The 21,098-nt window shown below is 45.5% G+C and overlaps 2 protein-coding genes across 5 annotated transcripts in view; one reads left to right on the forward strand and one right to left on the reverse strand.

Moving 5' to 3' along the window:
- Positions 1-506: 506 nt before the first annotated feature.
- TBC1D30 (TBC1 domain family member 30) overlaps positions 507-21,098 on the forward strand; it is a 62,061-nt gene continuing 41,469 nt past the window's right edge. Inside the window, exons 1-2 of one of the 4 annotated variants that reach the window (XM_030258979.4) lie at positions 507-1,030; positions 3,398-3,562. In XM_030258979.4, the coding sequence (XP_030114839.4) occupies positions 778-1,030; positions 3,398-3,562 (418 nt within the window). In that variant the 5' untranslated portion in view covers positions 507-777. The remainder of the gene's footprint in view (positions 1,031-3,397; positions 3,563-21,098) is intronic. The other 3 variants (XM_030258964.4, XM_072922720.1, XM_072922723.1) reach the window with 3 other exon arrangements.
- On the reverse strand, positions 12,001-19,344 carry LOC140681964 (uncharacterized). The gene is made up of 2 exons (XM_072922726.1): positions 19,015-19,344; positions 12,001-13,515 (listed from the first exon to the last, which is right to left on the reverse strand). The coding sequence occupies exon 2, from the start codon at positions 13,504-13,506 to the stop codon at positions 12,142-12,144; it is 1,365 nt and encodes a 454-aa protein (XP_072778827.1). The 5' UTR covers positions 13,507-13,515; positions 19,015-19,344; the 3' UTR covers positions 12,001-12,141.

Here is a 21,098-nt window from a genome sequence, read left to right on the forward strand (position 1 = left end):
GGCAGAAGAATGGTCATCTCAGCCAAGCAATAGGGCAAGAGGCAATGGGCAGAGACTGGCGCACAGGAAGTTCCACCTGAACATGAGGAAGAGCTTCTTAACTGTGCTCGTGACTGTGCACTGGAACAGGTTGCTCAAAGAGGTTGTGGAGTCTCTCTCACTGCAGATATTCAAGAACTGGCTGGACGCAGTCCTGTGCAATGTGCTCTAGGATAACTCTGCCTCAGCAGGGAGATCGGAGCACTCAGCCTTATCCATTCTGTGATTCTGTCCATTCCTGACCTGAATTAGTCGCGGCTGTTACGCGTGTGGCCGTGCCTCCCTACACCGCCATCGGTGCGGCAGCCAGAGCCCAGGCGCTCCCGGCTCCGGCGGCCGTGCGCACCCCGCCATCCCCTCCGGGTTGCAGGCGGTGTCACGGGGACCGGTCACAGCCCAGGTACTGAACTGCTGGCAAAACCGGGCCGCCCCTCCAGCGGGGAAGCAGGAGCAGGACGGTGATGACCTCCGTGGCAGCCGCACGGTGTGCGGGTATCCCGCCCGGTGTCACCGCCCCGAGGCGGAGCGAGGTCCCCACCCTCCCTGCCCCGAGGCAGGTGCAGCTCCCCCGCCCCGGCCTCTACCACGGTGCGCGGGGAGGGAGCGGAGCCGGGCGCGGCGCTCCTGCCTGGAGCGCCTCCTCTCCGGCCCGCTTCCCTTTCCCCTGCCCGCCCCACCCCGGCGTGTGACCGCGGGACGCGCCGAGCCCGGAACCCGGCGGCGGCGGCGGCGCGGAAGATGGATGCGGCGGAGGCCGGCGCGGGCGGCAGGGCGGGCAGCAGCGCCGACAGCCTGGCCGAGGAGGAGGAGGACGAGGACGAGGCGGGTCCCGGCGGCGGCCGGTCCAGCCGCACCTCGTCGCTGGTGAGCGGGCTGCTCACCGAGCTGTACAGCGCCGCCGAGGCGGCCGCCTCCTCGGGCAGCGCCCGCTCCCGCGCCCTCCGGGAGCTGCAGCAGCGGCCGAGCCAGGTCAATTACCTGCGGCTGAAAGGTACAGCCCGCCCCCCGCCTGCCGCCGCCCCGCCGGGGCCGGGAGCTGCCCCTGCCGCTTCGCTTTGCCTCTGTGCTTGCGAGGGAGCCCTGCCCGAAGATGCCCTCCGTGACTGCGCGCACGTGTCTATGCGTGTCTATGTGTCCATTTCCAGGTTTTCTGCGTGGCCGTGGCTCCCAGAAGCTTCCACGTGCTGAGAGCTCCTTTAGCCTAAGCTCTCCTGTGCTGATCGCCCCTCTTTTGTTTCAGGTTCCCTAGGAGCCAAATTAGGGTCGTCTGCCACTAGTTTCTGTGACAGACTGCCTAAGCTTTTGTGTTTCTGCGAGTTGGGTGCTTTTCCTCGCTTACAGTAATGAATAAATGTCCAGTTCTTCTTTCTTTCTTTTTCTTTCTTTTTCACTCAGTTCCTTATTTTCTGCATCTAGAAGAGATGCTACACATACAGTATAGTATCGTAGGAGTTTTTCTCAGAGCCTTTGAGTTCTACTGGACATACACTAAACTGGACAACTGTAAAGCTTACTTGGAGGTTGGCATGTCTTCCAAAAAAAAAGAAAAAAAGAGGAGTGTAATGAAAAATGTAAATGCTGGAGTAAATCAGAATCTAAATGAAATTTAAATGAAATTTTCAAAGAATGCTCATGAAAGTTAGGTAGCCTCAACAGTGCATGTTTGTGAAAGACTAAGACATGCAACTCCAAGTTGATCCAATGAACAGGAAAAGAGAACAAAGGCCTCTTGTCTCCTGATATTTAATCACTTTTGCTTTTGATGAGGAAAAAACCAAAGAGGTGACTAAATATGCCTGTTTTTCAGAGCTGTACAAACAGCTATCTGCTTCCGTGTTTGGCTTCTTAATGGGATGTCACGCCTTCTGATGTTACTAGGATGTAACTCAAGTTCTTCTGTGTGTCCTTTGGTAACCTGGGACTCAACAGGAAATTTTCTTTTTCAGAAGTACATTTTGTGGTGCTTCAACTCATTAGTTTTGCTGCCAGGTTACTGGTTTTTTACAGGCACAGCTAAGTAGTCTTGGGAAAGAGTGGGAAAGAGTAAAACTGACCAGACAACTCCAGTGGAGACTGTATAAGTTACAAATGCAACTTTTTTCTTTTTTTTTTTCTTTTTTTTTTTTTGGGGGGGGGGGATGGGTTTTTTAGGGGTTTTTTTTTGTTGTTGTTTTTTCTTGGTTGGTTGGTTGGTTTTTTGTTTTCAAATCCATAGATCTAATTTTAAATTACCTTGCAGGTGGTTGGAAATTGCACCTGAGCAGCAGGTGCTGAAACAGGGTAGTGGCTATAAAATACAGTATTGTTTTTTCAGTGGCACCCCTGACCCTGCAGTCATACTTTTCACTAGCCCATGGCTGATGGTCATTTCAGCCTAATTTGTCCTTTTCTTTAAGCTCTTCAGAATTATTGGAAAAGTTTTGCCACATGAGCTGAGCTGTTTACCATCCCACTGATAGTAGTTTTTCCTGGATGCATACGTATTTTTCTTATTAGATCAGGTTACTGAAGAAGGAATTTTTTTTGATTTTCTTTCCAGCTTCAGGGGACAGAGGTTGCACTGAAAGTGGTAGTTTGAAAAGTTAGCTGCAGGGAGCAGGCAGCTGTGTAGATGATGCTGGTGGCAAGCTGTACCAGGCTATTACAGGGAGGAGCTGAAGAGGCCAGCATGTGATAGGCAAGATCTAGGATTTCACTGGTGGGGGGAGCCTCTGAGAACAGGGCAGAGGACTCAGAAAAATGAATGGACTTAAGACAACTCCCTTTTCTGGCCCTGAAACTTACCTCATGGGAGGACAACAGGAATATTAGCAGAGATATTTTGATGAACTGAAGGGGTCTGGTGGCACTATAACTGGCCAGTGGAGATAACTAAGGGCATGACAGAAGTCACCATTTTAGTGGAAAGATACTCCCACTTAGAGCTTGTTCTGGAGTTGCATTTGTAGCTTTTCAGGCAACCTCTTGAACTTGTTCCCTTGTCTGTTACAAATGTATATCTTGCCCAAGCAGCTTCTGGAAGATACTGTATTTAAAATGTATCCCCTGGTTGCACTATTATCAATATATTCTGTCTATGTCTGTCACGTTCCTCAGAGTTTATAACAGCATAATTGTTAAGAGTCATACTCTGTGCAATAAATTGAAGTACTTTTGTTTAAAAGAAAATAAAATACTTTGGCTCAGATTCTGAGAGTGTTTATAACGGGGAATTACCCCAGTCAATAGAACTTGTCATTTACAGAGACCTTGTATTTGTAAATGTCTGTGGGGCAAATGCCTTTGCGTGTCAACTACAATAAGCTGTTTGTGAATCTTTTTGGCATGTACTGAAGTTGTTTTCTCTGCTTGTTGGCAGATGTTGATGAATTAACAACTATAAAACGAGAACTGAATTACAGAATTTCCGTTCAATCAGCAAAGTTGCTCCGTCTTTTGAAGCAGAAAGACAGGCTTGTACAAAAAGTCCAGAAGAACTGCGACATTGTCACAGCTTGTTTACAGGCAGTTTCCCAGAAACGCTGTAAGTACTTTCTGTGTACCTGTGTAAATAGTTTATTTCATTAATGTGGGCAGTGTTTCATCTAAGCCCTCAAACTTAATTTAAAGTCAAGAGGCCAGGCTATGCTGTTCCTTAGTTATGGTTGACTCTTAATGATGTCAGTAGCACCTGGAAATAGGCAAACTTCATCTAGCTCAGCTGGGAAAGCTGCTGTAGCCTCAGCTGTTAATTCTGTGTAACTCCTTTTTACCAAGTTGATCCAAGGTGAAGAATATTGGTAAAAATAAACCTACTTCACTCAAAGCCCCTTATTAGAATCAGTGTTTTGGGGCTTTTTGAGAGATTGTGTGGGAAAGAGAAGTAATGTTGTTCTTTAATTGTTTAGCCTTTTTTTCTGCACAGTAAAACCTTTTATTTGACTTGGCAAAGTTGTCATCTTTAGACTGAAGTGCTTTTTGGTAGTTCTTCTAAAGTAAAACTGCATGTAATGTCATATGTCAGAGTAAATAGAAATTATGCCTTTGGAAAGGACGTGTGAAAATAACCTAATGTTCCATCTTATTTTTTCATTAACATGCAGCGTGACAGGTACAGAAATGTTCAGGTACAGTAAATAAAGCATGGTCTTTTCATAGAAATGTCTGTAGGAGCTTTGAGGTGCATGTAAAGACTTCAATAAAATAATTGTACTATAGTGGCATGTGCTAATGTAGTCAAGGTAAGAGCTTGTGTATTAATGTGAAACTCATCTTTTAAGCATTTTAAAATGTTCCTTTGTTTCACTTAAACCTGACATGAAAGTTCTTGGCTATCATCTACTGTGTAGGCCTATTTCTTCTCAAAAACTCCTTTTTTAACGTCAGCTTGATAACCAAGGCCTCCATGCCACTAATATGGAAGCAATACTATAGTCTCCTTTTAAATGAGACTACGTGAATTTTCTACATATTTAGAGGACTTGACTGTAAATTCTGATTGCTTTTTCCCCCACATAGTGGAATCTCTGTGTAGAAGTAGAACTATAGTTTTCAATTAACCTGAAGTTCACATTCAGCTGTTCGAATGGTACCTTTAAGCAACATATACAGACCAATTGCAAACAAATACTATTTCATGAAAAGATGGAAATTTTTCTGGAAATTCTGACCCTTTTTGATTACTGCTTGACAAACCAACTCTAGTGGTAATTTCAGTTAGTTCAGAAATTACAGGCTGATAAATTTATCTCTTATTTTCTGACATATTTTTTATGATGCTCTAATCTGTTTCTACAGAGAGAATTTAAAAAAAACATGTAATATTTAAAAAATTCTGTGCTCAAAACTGTGTTCAGCATCTCAAAGTTCAGGATCTGTGAGTTTTGCAGCTCACACAGGGAGCCATCCACTCCTTAGTTTGAGACCTGTGCTGGCTCCTGGTCTCTGCTGCGTGCACAGAAGAGGCCTGGCCCGCTGACAGCTTTGGCAGCCCACATCTGACTTGCCTGTGCTTCAGGGCCACTGATGGCCAGCACAGCACCTGCAGCACTTGAACCCCGGAGTGGGTAGAGTAAATGTGGAGGAACTCTTGCCAGGGACAATTTCATAACTTACTGTGTTTCTCATTATGCTGCTGACCTTTGTCCTTAGCAGGTGATGCTTGTTTTGCATACAAAAAGGTATCACCATAGAAAATAAAATTCACTGCAGAGTGAAATGCATTTTGGTTGGACACATGAATGTTCATGCTCTATTAAAGGAATTATAGATTGTTCTGTAGAGTATATAATAAAATCAGTACACTGTGCTGTACTTCTGGTTTATAAGATATATGAATGAAGAGTTACATTTTAATAATGCTTTTTTTACCCAAATTTAAATAAAATTCTCAAAAGAAGAAAATTAGTAAGAAGGAAATCTCAATGTTGGCCTCATGGCAGACATAGCACTTGTTTCTCATATTCTTGTGATTTTGACTTATTTGGGCTAAGAAAAGATATATGTTTTTCTGGAAGCACTATGAAATATTTCAAGTCCACATTAAAAACAAGCAGAGGGCTTTATGCACTTAATTATATAATTTGAGAAAAGCAGAATTCAGTAAAAAACAATGAGGTTTTTCAGCTGTCATCTAAAGAGTACGTGAAAGACATATCTCATATTTTATATAGTGACAGCTTGTTTTCGTTACTAAATATATTTTGACTGATCAAATTGCAAACTAGAAATTCCTTGAATCACAAATTGTGAATGGTTTTAATTAAAACAAACCCAAAAGTCAACCAACCAAACCCAAACCAAAATAATGTATTATCTATAATTTATTTAGAAGTTCAAGGATCCAGCTTAATTGTAAGTCAGTCTGGCTAGAAGCAAGCAGGAATGCTTAAATCTGATTCAATATAAAATAAGCTGAAGTTACAGAAATATAAAGTTAATTAATATTCTCTTGTATTATTAATGGAGAAATAATTTTAGTAGAAAACTTTCCAAGTATATAAATAATTTCTTGATCATAGCTGTGTTGCTATGGTGGTGTTATGTACCTGTAATAACTTTAAATGGGCCTCATGCTTTGTTGAGAAAGATCCTTAATATTCTTTCTTGTAATACTTGTTTAGAAACTATTATTAAAGTATTAATCTTCTGTTATTTGAGTATTGCTTCTGTATAGAATTTGCTAAGATAATAATAAACATTTACTATCTAGTTTTTCTTTTTCTGGTTTGTTTTAATGCAGAGCCAGTAGAGGGAGACATAGAATATTTTATTTTGTGCAGAACTGGAGGTGTATCTCTGGTTTTGATAAGGATGATAAGCCATCAACTTTCCTTAAACATGAAGGGAAGTGCTTTACAAATGTGATCAGTCAAGAATTGGGTGAAAGGTTTAGCATCAGGTTGTCAAATAAATGTTACTCGCAGAGGAAATACTATTTTCCTTATGTGAAATATATGGAAAACAGTGACAAATAGCTTTTTATATATAAAAAGCTATATAACTGAGATCATTCATTCCCACATGGTTGTCAAAGTTATTCAGAAGCTCCTGAGTAAATGAACTTAATGTTGTGGAATCCAACTACAGAAATTCAGAGGGTTACATCTCAGAGTGTTAATTGGACAGAAAGGTAGCATAAACTGGCATCATCTGGGCACAGATTTATCATCTGCATGTCCCCTGAGCATGAACAGTTTCCTTATAGAAGGCTGGGCTGTGAAGTCTACTCAATTTCTGAGAATGAGTTACTGTCTCTATAGCATCAACTTTTCTCACAGGGTATGGAACTGAGAGGAAACTGGGAAAGCATTGCCTGATATTATTTGCATGAATTGATTAGGAGAGAACTGAGCAAGATCCCATTACCATGCGTACCTGGAGAAGTGCAACTTAGATGTGCAAAAGTCATACACCTAGATTAAATTTATGGTCTTTGTCTCCTCATTCCCTTCTTTCAGTCCTACTGCAACTCTGTGTCCTGTCCCATCTTATTTTTTTTCCCTGCTAAATGCTTTATTTTTTTCTTACATGACCCAACCTTTAAATACTGGATTTCTCAGCTCTGTTCCATTTTCCCCATCCCTGCATCTTGTCTATCTTGCAGTGTCTACCCAGATTATTCCTTGTCCTTGAGTTTTCTTCACATTATCCCTTGGTCCCCTCCCGATGTTCTTCCATGTCTTTTTCCTGCACATACTAATTATCTACTTGCTCATTTTCTCCATCCCTCCTCTTCCCTCAGCATGGTTACAAAACCAAGCCAGAAATTCACAGTTTTTAGTTCATAGGATAAAAGCTTGGTTAAAGGTGTAAGAACAGCTTTAACATAATATAATGTGGACATGAGTAATATTGATTTGATTGAACTTGCACTTGATAAGGTTCATGGCTTTTAAGATTTGGCTGGACAGGATATTGGGTTATCTTGTCTAGATCATGCATTTGTTGAGAAAAATTGATGATCCTTGAGGTCCCTTCCAACCTGCTATTCTGTGATTTGGTGATTGATTTCATTCTGGGTCAGATGTCTTGCAACATGGGGCAAGTACTTATGTACATATGTAATAATTCATGCATATCAAATTTTGCCTGTGGCTCATCTGTCTCTTCCCAGTCACTTCCCTGTAGTTTGATGTACTGTGGCAGTTGTATAAATATGCTTTAACCTAGAACACCCCAATTGCTCTGGTTTCATTTTTTTATTTCTTTATGAAGACTTGAGTTATTCAGTAAATATCACTGCTATGGAAGTTTAGTGGAGAGGGGCTGGGCACTGGTTAGCAAGGATTTTCTGATCCACTCTGTGTCCTGTGCTGGTTTGCCAAGAGGGAGGTAATGGGGCAGTTAGAAAAGGAGAGAACCTGTTATTTAGTGATGCTGGAGCTTGGCTCAGTGGGGATGGTAGCTGTGTGCTTGGTCTGTCAGCTGCACTGGGCAGCAGTTCTTTTGATCTGGATGGTGAAGTTCACCTGCTGGTCCCTTGGGATGGGCATGCACAAGGCAAAATGGCTTTAGATTTAAGTTTGATCTTAACTGACTTGTTCACTGTTAGCCAAAATTATTAATAAATTGTGTAATTTTGGAAAATATTACTGAAGAGACATTCAAAAGAGCCACCTATAATGATGAATATAATATTAAATATCATTTGTCTAACACACTCCATTCAGCTTCAGCCAGCAAAGATTCTGAAAAATCTGAAAGCTTATTCAACTGCAATTGGAGCCTGGGCTGATAAGTATTATTTTTCTTGTAAAAGGCTTGGAGGAGAAGGACTGCAAACCTTCTGCAGCCTTTATTGCTGTGCATCAGGGTATTAAGAAATGTTTCAATAAGTAGGTTTGTCATGTTTAGTATTTGCTAATATAAATTAGATTGTGTATTTTGAGTATCTGTTAGGTAGACTGGGACAGAGCTTGAGTCTTGTTAAACATCATAACAGTTGTGTGGAATGAAGACTGACAACTAATCACTAACAGAATAATCCCAAGGAGTTTTTAGACAATGAGTTTCATAGTTACTTTCTCTTTATGAGAAATATCATCTTGGAACTGGTCTTTGAGCAGCACAGCTGGGATGCTGGGACTTGGGGAGTACTTTAACAGAGCAGCACATCAGTAAAGTTCTGGTCCTGTGTCCCATCCCTCTCACAGGATATTCTTCTAGAGAACTATCAGTGTAGTACCCAGATTTAAAGTGTAATTGTGCTGCTGATAGGATGTGAACACAGAGTATGATCTTGCAAATAATGAATTTTGATGTCTTTTCTCACTTGATGAGCAGTAGCATTGGTAAGCCCTATGGGGAGGGACCACCCCACGGCACTGTCTCCAGCCACCTCTTCAGGATGATCTGTGCTAGCCCCAGAACGCTGACTGGTGTGTGAGTCAACAGAAGCCCTTGTCAGGCTAATTAAATATACTTAAACTGACTGCCATATTCTCTTGCCGTAAAAACAAAGCTGTAATATAAACTCTAAATTGACATCTGTGCAGTTTCCTTACAAACCTGGCAAATTGTGTGATTGTGCAGATTTGATACCTCTCAAAGGCCACTTTGAGGCTAATTTCAGTTTCTTAAGTCCTAAGGTGAAGTAAAGTTTCTTTACTTTTCTGGTGTTGAAAAGATAATTTTTTTCTTTCTTTTTTTCCTTGAAAGAAAGCGGTTGGATTTGCTGTCTTATTTGGTCATATATCAACTGAGAAGTTCTTGTGCTCTGTGTCACTGCAGAATATCAGATTCAAAAGGTGGCAAGAACTAAGTGCTTGGAGCGTTACAGAACATGGAATCCTCACTTTTGAGGAAAATTCTGCTTTAAGGATACAGCAACTAAAATATCTTGTTCCAGCATGAAATAAAAACACCCACTCACAAGACTCAATTGCTTATGAAGCAAAATTCTGAAAGTTTGCATTTCAAACTAAAATGCTTTGTTCAGATGCCTTTTTCATTTAATATTATGTAATGAGCTATTTTCAAGTAAGATTATAAGATGTTTAATCCTAAAAAGAGTCAAAATCATGCTTTTAGCATTTGGAAATCTATTTTCGTCAAATATGACATTTTGCTGTGAAGGACTTTGCTTTCCACAAACTGATATTTATGTCAGAACTTTCCATTAAAGTGATTTCAACCAACTTTATTACAGAGATCCTCCTGTGGACATTTAGCAAGCCATCTCTGCAGCTCGCTCCCTGGCTGCTCAGCACTGGGATTGCCAGGCTGGTTAGGGAGCTGAGAAACCCACATGCATTCCTAAGCCATATGTTTTCCTTCTGAGTCTGTAGGGTAATGTTATATGAATCCTTACTTTTCTGTGTCACATACTTTCCTGACTGCTTTGTCCCTAACTCTCACCACTGAAGTGTCTTATGTCTACCAAAGGAACTCCCCAGCTTCCTCAAAACAAATGCCATCTCATAATTGACTAAAATTTGAGCAATTCTTGAAAATGGTTTTTATCATGGGCTCCTTCAGCTATATTCTTCAGGATTTAACTAAGCAGACTCTCTTGGTGGCTGCTTTGACTAGTATCAGGAGACAGAGGTAAGATTGCCTTTGTTAAAAGCCGTGTGATTCTGTTTCAAGTGACTCTGGGCTGTGCTCAGTATCAGCACAGGTGATAAGACTACACCTGACTGGCACTTTTTTCTTTTAAGTGTCATTCTACTGCTATGGTTATTAGGGAATTGGCTGCATTCAGAGCTGGCGTCTCTGCTGCTGATAAATTCCTGGAGACAGTGTGGAGCCTGCTGACTAAGAGATCATGATGTCCTTGAGGAAGGTGCTGCCTTCTGGCTCACTGCTGCCAGTCATTTTCCAGTTCAGTCAGCTGCTGTGTCTGGAGATGTGAGATTTCCCTTAGAAAGGGAGGTCCAGGGGTTCAGGGCTAGGTGGAAGCTGAACAAAATGAGCAGCTGACCTCAGTCTCTGAGAAGAGAGAGCCTTCAGTTGCCTGTTCACTTCTGCCTGTTGAGCATCAAATTTGGCCCTAAATGTGCTTTGCACAGAAACAGGTGGCTGCTCTGAGACATTCCCTTCACCCACAGCAGTGTGGTGAGACCTGGGAGACCCTGCTCAACCAGCTGTGGTGTCCCACTTCTGTATAAGCTATGGGCCCTGTGAAATGAATAGCCATGCTCCTGCAGCCTGCCATCTCACCCCACTTGGAATGCTTGCCCTGGGAGATGGCAGACATCTGGGGTGAAGGTGTAGTGGGGCTAAGTTGGCCTGTCTGAAGTGTGTTGTGTAGGTGTGTCCTGTAGTTGGCCTCAGCCTCTAAAATGAAAGGTGCACCCTTGCAATGGCCACCTGAGGTGGTGAGAGAATCAGCCACTGATTATCTAACTACAAATAGTTCTCTTTCTTTCCTCCCTGCCTTTCTCCCTAATAAATAGTTCAGCAGCATTTCTTAATGGTACAGAAACTTGATGGGATAGTAGCAGCTGGATGTGGTTACAACATAAAAAAATATTTTGCAGAATAAATATTTCATTGTTTATTGTGGAACTGAACAGTAAATTCAGTAAATCATTCTGTAAGCAATAATCTGGCTGCTTAATCTAGGCCCAGTTTGCAACAGAAAATGCAGATTGTTCAGTATAGGGATGTACAGATCACAGAGTCACAATCGAATTCTTGTCCGGCAGCATTTGGTGTAGGATGTCATAACTATCCTTTGTCAATGTGCTAGCAGCTGTGACAACAATGAAATTGGTTGAGTTAGTGGTACACTGGAGATTGTGTTTATTTTGGGTATGCATACAACTTGGAGGCTGACTGCTTAACTTCTTCTCCATATTTTTCTGTATAACAGTAAATCTGTTGCTGTTGTAAAGTCACAGCTAACCTCACAGGATTAGCTTTGTAATGCATATAGAACTTTGACTCCACTGAATTACCCTTTTCCTAACAGCTGTGCCATGAGAAGTTGATGTATTAGAGAGTGCTTGTTATATAAAATACTCCCTTAGTATTAGAAATAGGGATTAATGCTGCGGCTTTCGGGGGTCATTTGCTGCTGTCCCCCGTCTCTCCCCGGCCCCCCGGGACCCCTCCGGCTAGCTGTCCCCTCAGGGGACCGGGGTTTGCCACGGTCCCGCTGCACTGGGCTTACCAGGCAGCGGCTGGGTTAGCACGGTCCGAGCGGCTGTGCGCCTCGGTCGCCGCAAGGAGTCGAGATAAAGAGACGAAGAGAGGTCAGTTGTATGCAGTCCAGAAAGATTGTATTGCCTGAACAGTTGCAGGGACAAAAGACGCTGGGCTACTGCCCAGATACAGTTTTATACAGCAAAATTAAGAGATAAGGTCTAAACAATAGAGACAGTGTTCAGCATGGGCTCATCAGAATCACCCCAGGGGTCAGGTCCAATGGGAACTGCTCAGGGGTGGGGAGAAGGGGGTTTACAGAAAGGTGCTGAAGCGAAACTTTCCCGAAACAATGGGGCATACATAAATGTATCTTTCCCTCATACCTAAATGTATCTTTTCCTCAGCTTCCAACTCCCCAAGGCCTTTCTAAATCCCTTCCTCCACACTACCACGCTAGCGTGATAGCAACATCTCCCTCTTCTTTACTTAGTAAGATGAACGGTGCCTTGGGAGAAGGTAAAACTGCGGCTCTCAAACTGCGGTGTCTTTTTGCTTGTCGTCTTCCCACCAATCGCTCTCCGTGACGGCAGCAGCGATGAGAACAGGTGCGGAAGCCTTAGGCTTCGAGGTGATGACCTTGGAGATGATTCGCTTAAGAATCCCAAATGCTAACAAAACTAAAAACAGTGCAACTAGAAAGTAAAAGATGTCTTTTAAAAGTGACACTGCCCACCCAGAAAGGTCCCAGTCTTTGAACAGATCCTTAAACCAATCCTCATTTTCTTGCTTCACACTCCCAATGAGGCTTCTCATTTCCTGAATGGATGAGTGGACACTCTGGCCTTTAGATGACAGATCAAAACAACACAAACCATCAAACTCTTTACATCCATGACCATGTGCCAACAGCAGGAAATCAATAGCTGCCCGATTTTGGAGGGTAGCCTTTCTGGTTATTTCCTCGTCTTCTAGGAGGTTACTCAGGGCTGCTGATGTTAAATTTGCCTGCTTCGTCACCCAGCATTCCAGATTGCCTAATTCACTCAATGCTTTTGCTGCCGCAACCCATGGTAAAAACACAGAGACGGCAACTCTTTTGGATTTTGCCCAATGGTAAATTTCTGCATCACAATGTTCATCAAATTGACTTGCACTTCGCTTAGTAATTTTTGTCTCACCTTTTGCTCGCCCGATTGGAATTTGGGTCATGTTGGGGGAAGCAAGGGTCAGATGCCCGAAAGTGCATGGACCTCCGATAAGACGAGAGGGGATTCCTGGGTATGCTCTGTCCCCACAGATAAGAAACACTCCTTTGTCCAGCTTGCGGGGACGGAAATCAGTGGTGGATGCAAATTTCAGCTTATAGACAGCTGTGCACCATTGACCCGCCCTGAATTCTACCTTGTACTGTTTGACTTGCTCATATAGTTTTACTTCTTTGGTTGGGGAAAAATCAAATTGAATGCAATATTCAGCTTTTGCAGAGCTCAGGAGTTCTAATTCCTGGGGCTCTCCCTCAGCAGAGGGCAAGTCTAGGATCCATTTTTGCCACAAAACGAGGGGGTTTTGCACTGGTATTTTAACTTGTTCTACAGCTCCTTGGTGCTTATAGAACTCTGTCCCTGCTTCAGGTATTTTATTTTCGTTCACCTGCTTTTGCAAGCGGACCAGACCGATTGGGAACTCATCCCCCTTACTTGGAACCCCTACTAAACATGTGGACATCGGATTTTCTGCTGAGGCAGTAGACAAACACATGTGATCTTGTTTCAAGGCTTGGGCGAGTGTGACCCACACATTTTTCTTGGGCTGTGGAACAATCCATGCGTTCACCGTGCACGGGTAGATGGCCATTGTCTGGAACCAAACGATGAGCAGGAATGTGGAAATTGACATTCTGCTAGTCTGAAAGAAAGATAAAATCATATAACAAGGTAAACTAACTCTGAAAAAGGTACAATTTGCTCTGCCAGTATAAAGGAAAAACAGGGATTAGGGGTCTCCTCCTTCCTTGCGGCGTTTTGTGTTTGACGCAACTGCGTTTTCTGTGGGATTCCCCTGAGCATCAGGGGGGTTACTTTGTGGCGGACTCACTCCCCGTTCGGCAGTATATGGTCTGACCCATTTCTTAGGAATCCACCTGAGTCCAGAGGGTGTGGATACGCACGCATACCCCCGTCCCCAAGTGATAAGCTGGTGTGGACCCTGGATCTCTCCAGAGTCTGGATCCTTAATTAACACTGGAGGTCTCTCTTCGGGTCTGAGCTGTTGATGTTGTTTAAAATGACGCAGGACTGGGGGTTCAGGCCTATCAAAAGAACAATTTAAGAAGTTAATGGTGAAAAGGGCTTTGCAGAGCCTCATCTGCGGAGATAGGACCTGGATATCTCCCCGCTGGCGAAGGAGGACCTTTTTTAAGGTCTGATGTGTTCTTTCTATCACAGCCTGGCCGGTGGGGGAGTGTGCAATTCCTGTCCGATGGTTCACTCCCCACTCTTGTAAAAACTCACCAAACGCTTTGGAAATATAGGCTGGGCCATTATCTGTCTTGATGGTTGTGGGGACCCTTAAGGCTGCAAATGCCTGCATAAGATGTTTTTTGGCATCTGCAGTTTTTTGTCCAGTGTGGGCTGAGGCAAAGACTGCTCCGGAGAAAGTATCTACTGAAACATGTACATGTTGGAACTTCCCGAACTCCTGTATATGTGTGATGTCAGTTTGCCACACTTCACAACTGCGGAGTCCCCTGGGGTTCACTCCTGAACTCACAGTTGGTAAAGTGGACTCCTGACACTGGGGGCAAGCAGCCACAATTGCATTGGCTTGGTCACGCCGCAATTGGAATTGGCGGACCAGTCCCGGGGCATTTTGATGAAACAATTGATGGCTTACCTTGGCCTGTTCAAGGATGTTTGGTTGGCCAGCCAGCTGCAGAGGAGCAGCCAGTGCATCTGCCCTACGATTACCTTCAGCTATAAAACCTGGAAGATCTGTGTGTGATCTCACATGCATTACGAAAAAAGGCTGCTCTCGGTGTGAAACTAGAAAGATTAGTTTTGAGAGCAAGCTGAATATCACTGGGTTGGAAACCTCTTTGAGCACTGCATGTTCTGCCCTGGACACCACACCTGCTACATATGCTGAATCTGTAACTATATTAATTGGTTCTGAAAACTTTTCAAAGGCCCTGACAACAGCGTCCAGCTCGGCAACCTGTGGGGAGCCCTCCACAACCTTTACATCAGCTTCCCACTGCTGAGTCTGGGGGTCTTTCCATGTGATCACAGATTTGTGGGACCCTCCTGACGCGTCTGTGAAAACTGTCAGTGCTTTCAGTGGTTTACTGCTCTGGATACTTTTTGGGATCAAATGAAACTCTGTTTCAAACAATCTGTGGCCTGGATGGTTGATGAGAATTTGTCCAGTGAAACTGTCTAGGGAGAATTGCAAGTTTTCATTGGTCTGAAACAGGTGCTCGAGTATTTCCTTAGAGAGTCTCCCTGTGGATATTTTGATAGGGAGATGAATGCATGCGAAGTCACACCCTGCCAACACCTGCAAGCGAGCCCTGGCCCTCATGATCAGCTGGGCCATCAACTCTTGTGGCTTGGTGATACTTTTGGACAACTGATGACCAAGGAACACCCACTCTATAATTAAGAGGGGATCCCGATGGTCTGTGTCCCATTGAAAGATCAACCCATGGAGGTGTGGCAACTTACCAAGGATGATGAATCGGAAAGGCAAGCCCTCACGACACCTGTGGGCCTGTCTGTCTGCTAGGGTAGACTGAATTTTCTCCAAAGCAGCCCTGGCCTCCTGGGTCAGGGCCCTCGGGGAGTCTAACTCTTCCCCCCCTTTTAATAAATTGAAGATGGGGGACAACTCTCCCGTGGTGAGCCCCAGCCAGGGTCTGACCCAATTTAGAGACCCACAAAGCTGGTGGAGGTCTCGTAATGTTTTTGGATCATCATTTATCATTGGTCTCTGGGGTGTGATGGTTCTGTTACCAATTTCAAGGCCCAGATACTTCCAAGGCGGCAGGTGCTGCACCTTTTCCTTTTGCAACTCAAATCCAGCCACCGACAAGGCTGAGATAGTGTTCTCCAATGCCTTTGCAAGTACGTTGTCACTGTTGGCACAAACAAGGACATCATCCATGTAATGATACAAAATGCAATCTTTCCACTTGGCACGGACTGGGGACAGAACTCTGGCCACATACCACTGGCAGATGGTGGGAGAGCATTTGAGACCCTGAGGAAGAACCGTCCAATGGTAGCGTTTCATGGGAGCCGCTCTGTTAAGAGAGGGCTCGGAAAAGGCAAAGCATGGCGCATCATCTGGGTGTAGGGGAATTTGGAAGAAGCAGTCTTTGATATCAAGCACTGCCAATTTCCAATTCTGGGGAAGCATAGATGGGGAAGGCATTCCTGGTTGAAGAGATCCCATGTCCTCAATGACGTTATTAATTTTTCTCAGATCGTGGAGGAGCCGCCACTTGTCTTTCCCCGGTTTCTTGATAACAAACACCGGAGAATTCCAAGGGCTCTGGGTTTCTACTATATGACCCTTTGCCAATTCCTCTTTTACAATTTGAGAGAGCGCTCTTGTCTTTTCTGTAGTCAGCGGCCACTGGTCTACCCAGACAGGAGTATCTGTGAGCCACTTAAGTTTTTGGGTAGGGCGCTCCTCAGTGGCCGCACCTAAAAATCCTGGGGGCTTGGTAGTTCTAACTTCGCCCCCCATTGGGACATGGCATCTCTTCCCCAGAGGGTGAATTTTGAATCCAGAACAAATGGGCGTAGAGATGCTGATTGCCCATTTGGTCCCTTGATTTGGACCACATTTTTGGACTGTTGTGCTACTTTTGGACCTCCCACACCTATAACTGGGTGGCCTACATTTTCCAACTCCCATTGCTTTGGCCATTTTTGAGGAGGAATGACTGTTACATCTGCCCCGGTGTCCATCATCCCCTGAAGGAGAACGGAATGGCCCTCGCTCTGGAGGCCACACCACACAAGGGGTTTCTCCTCCCCCAGTGTCTCGGTGTAAAAGACTGAGAGGGCATGATCATCACACAAAAGATGGGGCACTGGAATGGCCTGCGCAATGATCTGTCCCTCTGCCAGGAAGAGAGGAGGGTGGACACAGCGTGCCATGAGATAGAAGGTCCTGGGATCGAGTGAAACGATGCCAGGAGGGATTTCTATCTCCTTAGGAGTGTACTTTGTGTCCCCAATGACAAGGTACTTGCAGTTTAGTAGATCATTCCGTCTGCGAGTTTCGCAGTCCCGAATGCGGGGCAGGAGCTCTGCTGTGGCTGTGATGAAATGCCAGTCGTGATTAGAAAAATGAACAGGTTTAGTGAGTCTCAATCGGTAAGGTTCGGTCTTATCAGTGGTGTAAGCTTGGCTGCTGACACTAGGTACAATGTGGTGAACAGCAGCTCTGGCCACAACACCTTGGCCCACCCCATTTGTGTCATCACGCGGGATAGGACCGCGCTCCCCAATCAGTTTTTTGCTGATTGGAGACCTCCCCTGCCCCCGTTTTCCCCCTCAGAGGGCACTGGCCTATGAGATGTCCCTCCTGGTTACAGAAATCGGCGTTTAGGTGCAGGAGGCTTGGCAGCCCTTGGTGTTTTTGGGGTTACCATTGCCTCTGCAACCACTTTCCCCCGTGGTTTTATCACTGAGTCCCTTGTCATTAGTGTAGCTTTTCTCGTGCACTCCTCAATGAGCTGATCGAGTGTGGGTGGAGGCGATGCTGGAAGGGCCAGGATGACTCGCTGACAGGCTTCATTTGCATTTGTGGAAGCAATTTCTAGTGTGAGCTGATCTTGGAGCTCTGGATTTTGCACCCTTTTCTCGACTGAAGCTCTCACTCGATCCACAAAATCCATGAACGGCTCTGCAACAGACTGCTTTAAAGCGGTGTAAGAAATGACAGGTTCTTTAGAAGGCATGTTAAAAAATGCACGTTCTGCCGCATCCCTGGACAGGTCTAACACGGATCTGGGAATGCCTGCTGCTTGCTTCTCAGCTTGGCTCCAATCACCCTCACCCACTAGATGTTCTAAGGTGATTTCCTCATCCTCTATATCTGTGGAATGGGTTGAACTCTGCAAAATTTCTGGAAGGAGGTCTCCTGCAAGCCTTTTCCAAGTTCTTTCCCACAATCTAAATTCAGATTGAGGGAGCAAACAGCTGAAAAGACGTTTCAAATCAGCAGGGACAAAAGTTTTGGAACTTAGAGTAGCTTTTAAAATGCTCTTAAAAAATTCACTTCTTTCTCCAAATTCACGTTTTGTTTTGCAGAGTTCCCTGATACTGTCGTATGAAACGGGCTCCCATCTTGGGTTTTGTCCTCTCGCATTATAAACAACTGGGGGGGCCATGAACGGAGGATCGGTGCCTCTGGCCAGTTTCTGTTTCCCGGAGCCGACAGTCCCGGAGCTGGCAGCTCCGGCGCTGCCGTTGCCGAGGGAACCAGGAGCGAGAGGGGGGGCGGCTTGTGTGGGAGTGGCCGCAGCTGGCGGGGCTGTGTGGAGCGGGCCGGGGGCAGGGGGTGGTGATGGAGCTGCGAGGGGAGGAGCTGAGGGCTGGACCGTGGGCTGAATTGCCGCAAGGGAGGAGGGATTGGGATTGGGGATGGGCAAAGGGAGGGACACGAGGGCTGGGGGTGTGTTCTGGGCTGGCACGGGGAGCAAGGAATTCTGGGAAGGAGAAGGGAATGTCGCGGTGCCGCCCCCATCTTGTGGTGACTGCACGAGGGGGGTGGGGGGTGCAAAGCAAGGATTTTGAGCTGCGGGAGTGAAATCAGGAGATGGAGAAGGGTCAGGAACTGAATCTACATCTGCGCGGTTAGTTTTTTCAAAGCCGGGGACGCGGGGGGTTACAGGGGACGCGATGTGACCCTTTTCTCTTCCCCGGACGTCCCGAGTGTCTGCACTCTCTTTCACAAAGTCATAAACGAACAAAAAGATTCTCATAAAACCTTCTTTCACTGAGGGATCTCCTGCCTTTGTCCTTTCACTCAACACTGCACCCACACGCTTCCAAAACTGTCTTTCTTTGACATCTTGCTCTGTTACCTCCGAAAAACTTACTGTTACCCATTTAACAAACTCTTTCACCAGGCTCTCAGGAAGTTTTGCACCTGCTCTCTGCAGGGGTTCTTGAACTTGTTTATAAATCTCTTTCTGCTGTGTAGTCAGCGTAACACCCATCGCTGGCAGCACAGCAAAATCTCACCCAGCTGCTACAGCAAAAACCCCAAAGTTCTAAAGACCCGGCGGAGCTCCCGACACGCCTGCGCGCTGGCGTGTCCCCCCTTGGGCACACGGGAGCCTGACTCTAGTCTCCTGGCCGGACCCTCCCCGCCAGTACCGAGACTTACCCACCGCCGTTCTTCAGAAAACACACTGCAGCAACGGTTCCCGACTCCGCAGACAGTCTTCCGGGTGTTCGGAAGGTCCCGTCCGCATCCACGGACACAGCGCCGGACAGAAATCGGTGCCTGTCCCCACGGCGGCAGTCCTGCCGGGCTTGTGTGGAAGGGCGAGTGCCCACACCACCAGCGCGGTCCGAGAGCTTCTCCCCGCGGAGCTGACAGCCTGCGTGGCGGTTTTTTCGCACCGCTCGCCGTTCTGTCGCTCGCGGCGACACCGATCGCAGTGTCCGGAAAAGCTCCCAACCGGTGCACTGCCCGCGGCGGCCGGGGCGTGTTCGCTCAAACCGGTGCAATGCCCCACGGTGGTGCGCCACTTGCGGCTTTCGGGGGTCACTTGCTGCTGTCCCCCGTCTCTCCCCGGCCCCCCGGGACCCCTCCGGCTAGCTGTCCCCTCAGGGGACCGGGGTTTGCCATGGTCCCGCTGCACTGGGCTTACCAGGCAGCGGCTGGGTTAGCACGGTCCGAGCGGCTGTGCGCCTCGGTCGCCGCAAGGAGTCGAGATAAAGAGACGAAGAGAGGTCAGTTGTATGCAGTCCAGAAAGATTGTATTGCCTGAACAGTTGCAGGGACAAAAGACGCTGGGCTACTGCCCAGATACAGTTTTATACAGCAAAATTAAGAGATAAGGTCTAAACAATAGAGACAGTGTTCAGCATGGGCTCATCAGAATCACCCCAGGGGTCAGGTCCAATGGGAACTGCTCAGGGGTGGGGAGAAGGGGGTTTACAGAAAGGTGCTGAAGCGAAACTTTCCCGAAACAATGGGGCATACATAAATGTATCTTTCCCTCATACCTAAATGTATCTTTTCCTCAGCTTCCAACTCCCCAAGGCCTTTCTAAATCCCTTCCTCCACACTACCACGCTAGCGTGATAGCAACAAATGCAACAGATTATTGTGTGTGGAGCTTTTTGGATTACTTATCAAGCAATACTTGTAGTATTTCTATACTAATTTGCCTGCAAAAAGTGGTTCTCAAACCAGTGATCTCTTATTTCTCTGGTACTTCAGTGACTTCGGAAGGTGGGATTTGATTAGCTCAAATTGAGGAGGCATGCTGGGGGAAGGATGCTGCTGTTTGAAGACAATGAAGTTAGAACAGCCTGTTCACTGTCTACAGGCCCTGTCAGTCAGTCATGAGAGTAGAAATAACTGGCAGGCACTGCTCTTCCCTCTGCTTTTTTGCAGCTATTCAGATGGATACCTGTGACAGTCACTTTCTCTGGACAGAAAGACATAATTCTGTCTCTCAGTAGAAGCACAGAGAGAAGAAGAGAAAACAATCTTTATCTCTGCTCTTTTGTTTTCCCCATGTGCAATTTGGTATGGAGATTGTTTACCTGAAGTGATTGCTTGAATGGATTCTGGTGAAGGTTGTTTGGATTCATGGACCAATTGAATCCAGCTGTGTCAGACTCTTGAGCAAAGAGAGTCATGAGTTCATTTAATAGTTAGGTAAGTAAGAAGTAAGTATGTAGAATAGTATAGTATCTCTTTAAATAGTATATTAATGTAATATAGTATAGTTTTAATAAAGCTATCCTTCAGCCTTCTGATCTGGAGCCAGAAATCATAATTTCTTCCCAACATCCGGGGTTTGCCACATTTTTGCTATAGATATCTGATCAACAGTAAAGCTTTCTAATAGTTCCCTGAAAAACTGGAAAAGGTTTATTCAGTCACCCAGGGATTATTGTGATTAAATGAGATGAAGTGCCAATTTCCATATAGGCTCAGAAAGAGTGTGAAACAGCTCATCCTGCTGCAGCCCAGAAGCTGCATGTCTGCCCTGGGGCAGGTTAAGTGTTGGCCATGGGGGCAAGAGTGGGGTGCAGGGCCCAGCTGAGCAAAGGTCTCAGCCTGCATGTCTGTGTGTTAAAGTGTTTGTGTGCTTTGCTGCAAGGCATTATCAGCATCCACGCTATAACCTAGGAGTTCATTGCACTAACTGGCAATTTGCAAGGAAGCTGGCTCCACAACCAGTGGTGCCAAAGGCCACATGGGAAGCAGTGGTGTGTGAGAAATGCACC

The sequence above is a fragment of the Taeniopygia guttata genome, chromosome 1A (genome assembly GCF_048771995.1).
Source record: "Taeniopygia guttata chromosome 1A, bTaeGut7.mat, whole genome shotgun sequence".
NCBI lineage: Eukaryota > Metazoa > Chordata > Aves > Passeriformes > Estrildidae > Taeniopygia > Taeniopygia guttata.

Excerpts from the sequence above, each read along its gene's own strand:
- LOC140681964 (XM_072922726.1), bottom strand. The coding sequence starts at position 13,506 with ATGTCAATTTCCACATTCCTGCTCATCGTTTGGTTCCAGACAATGGCC.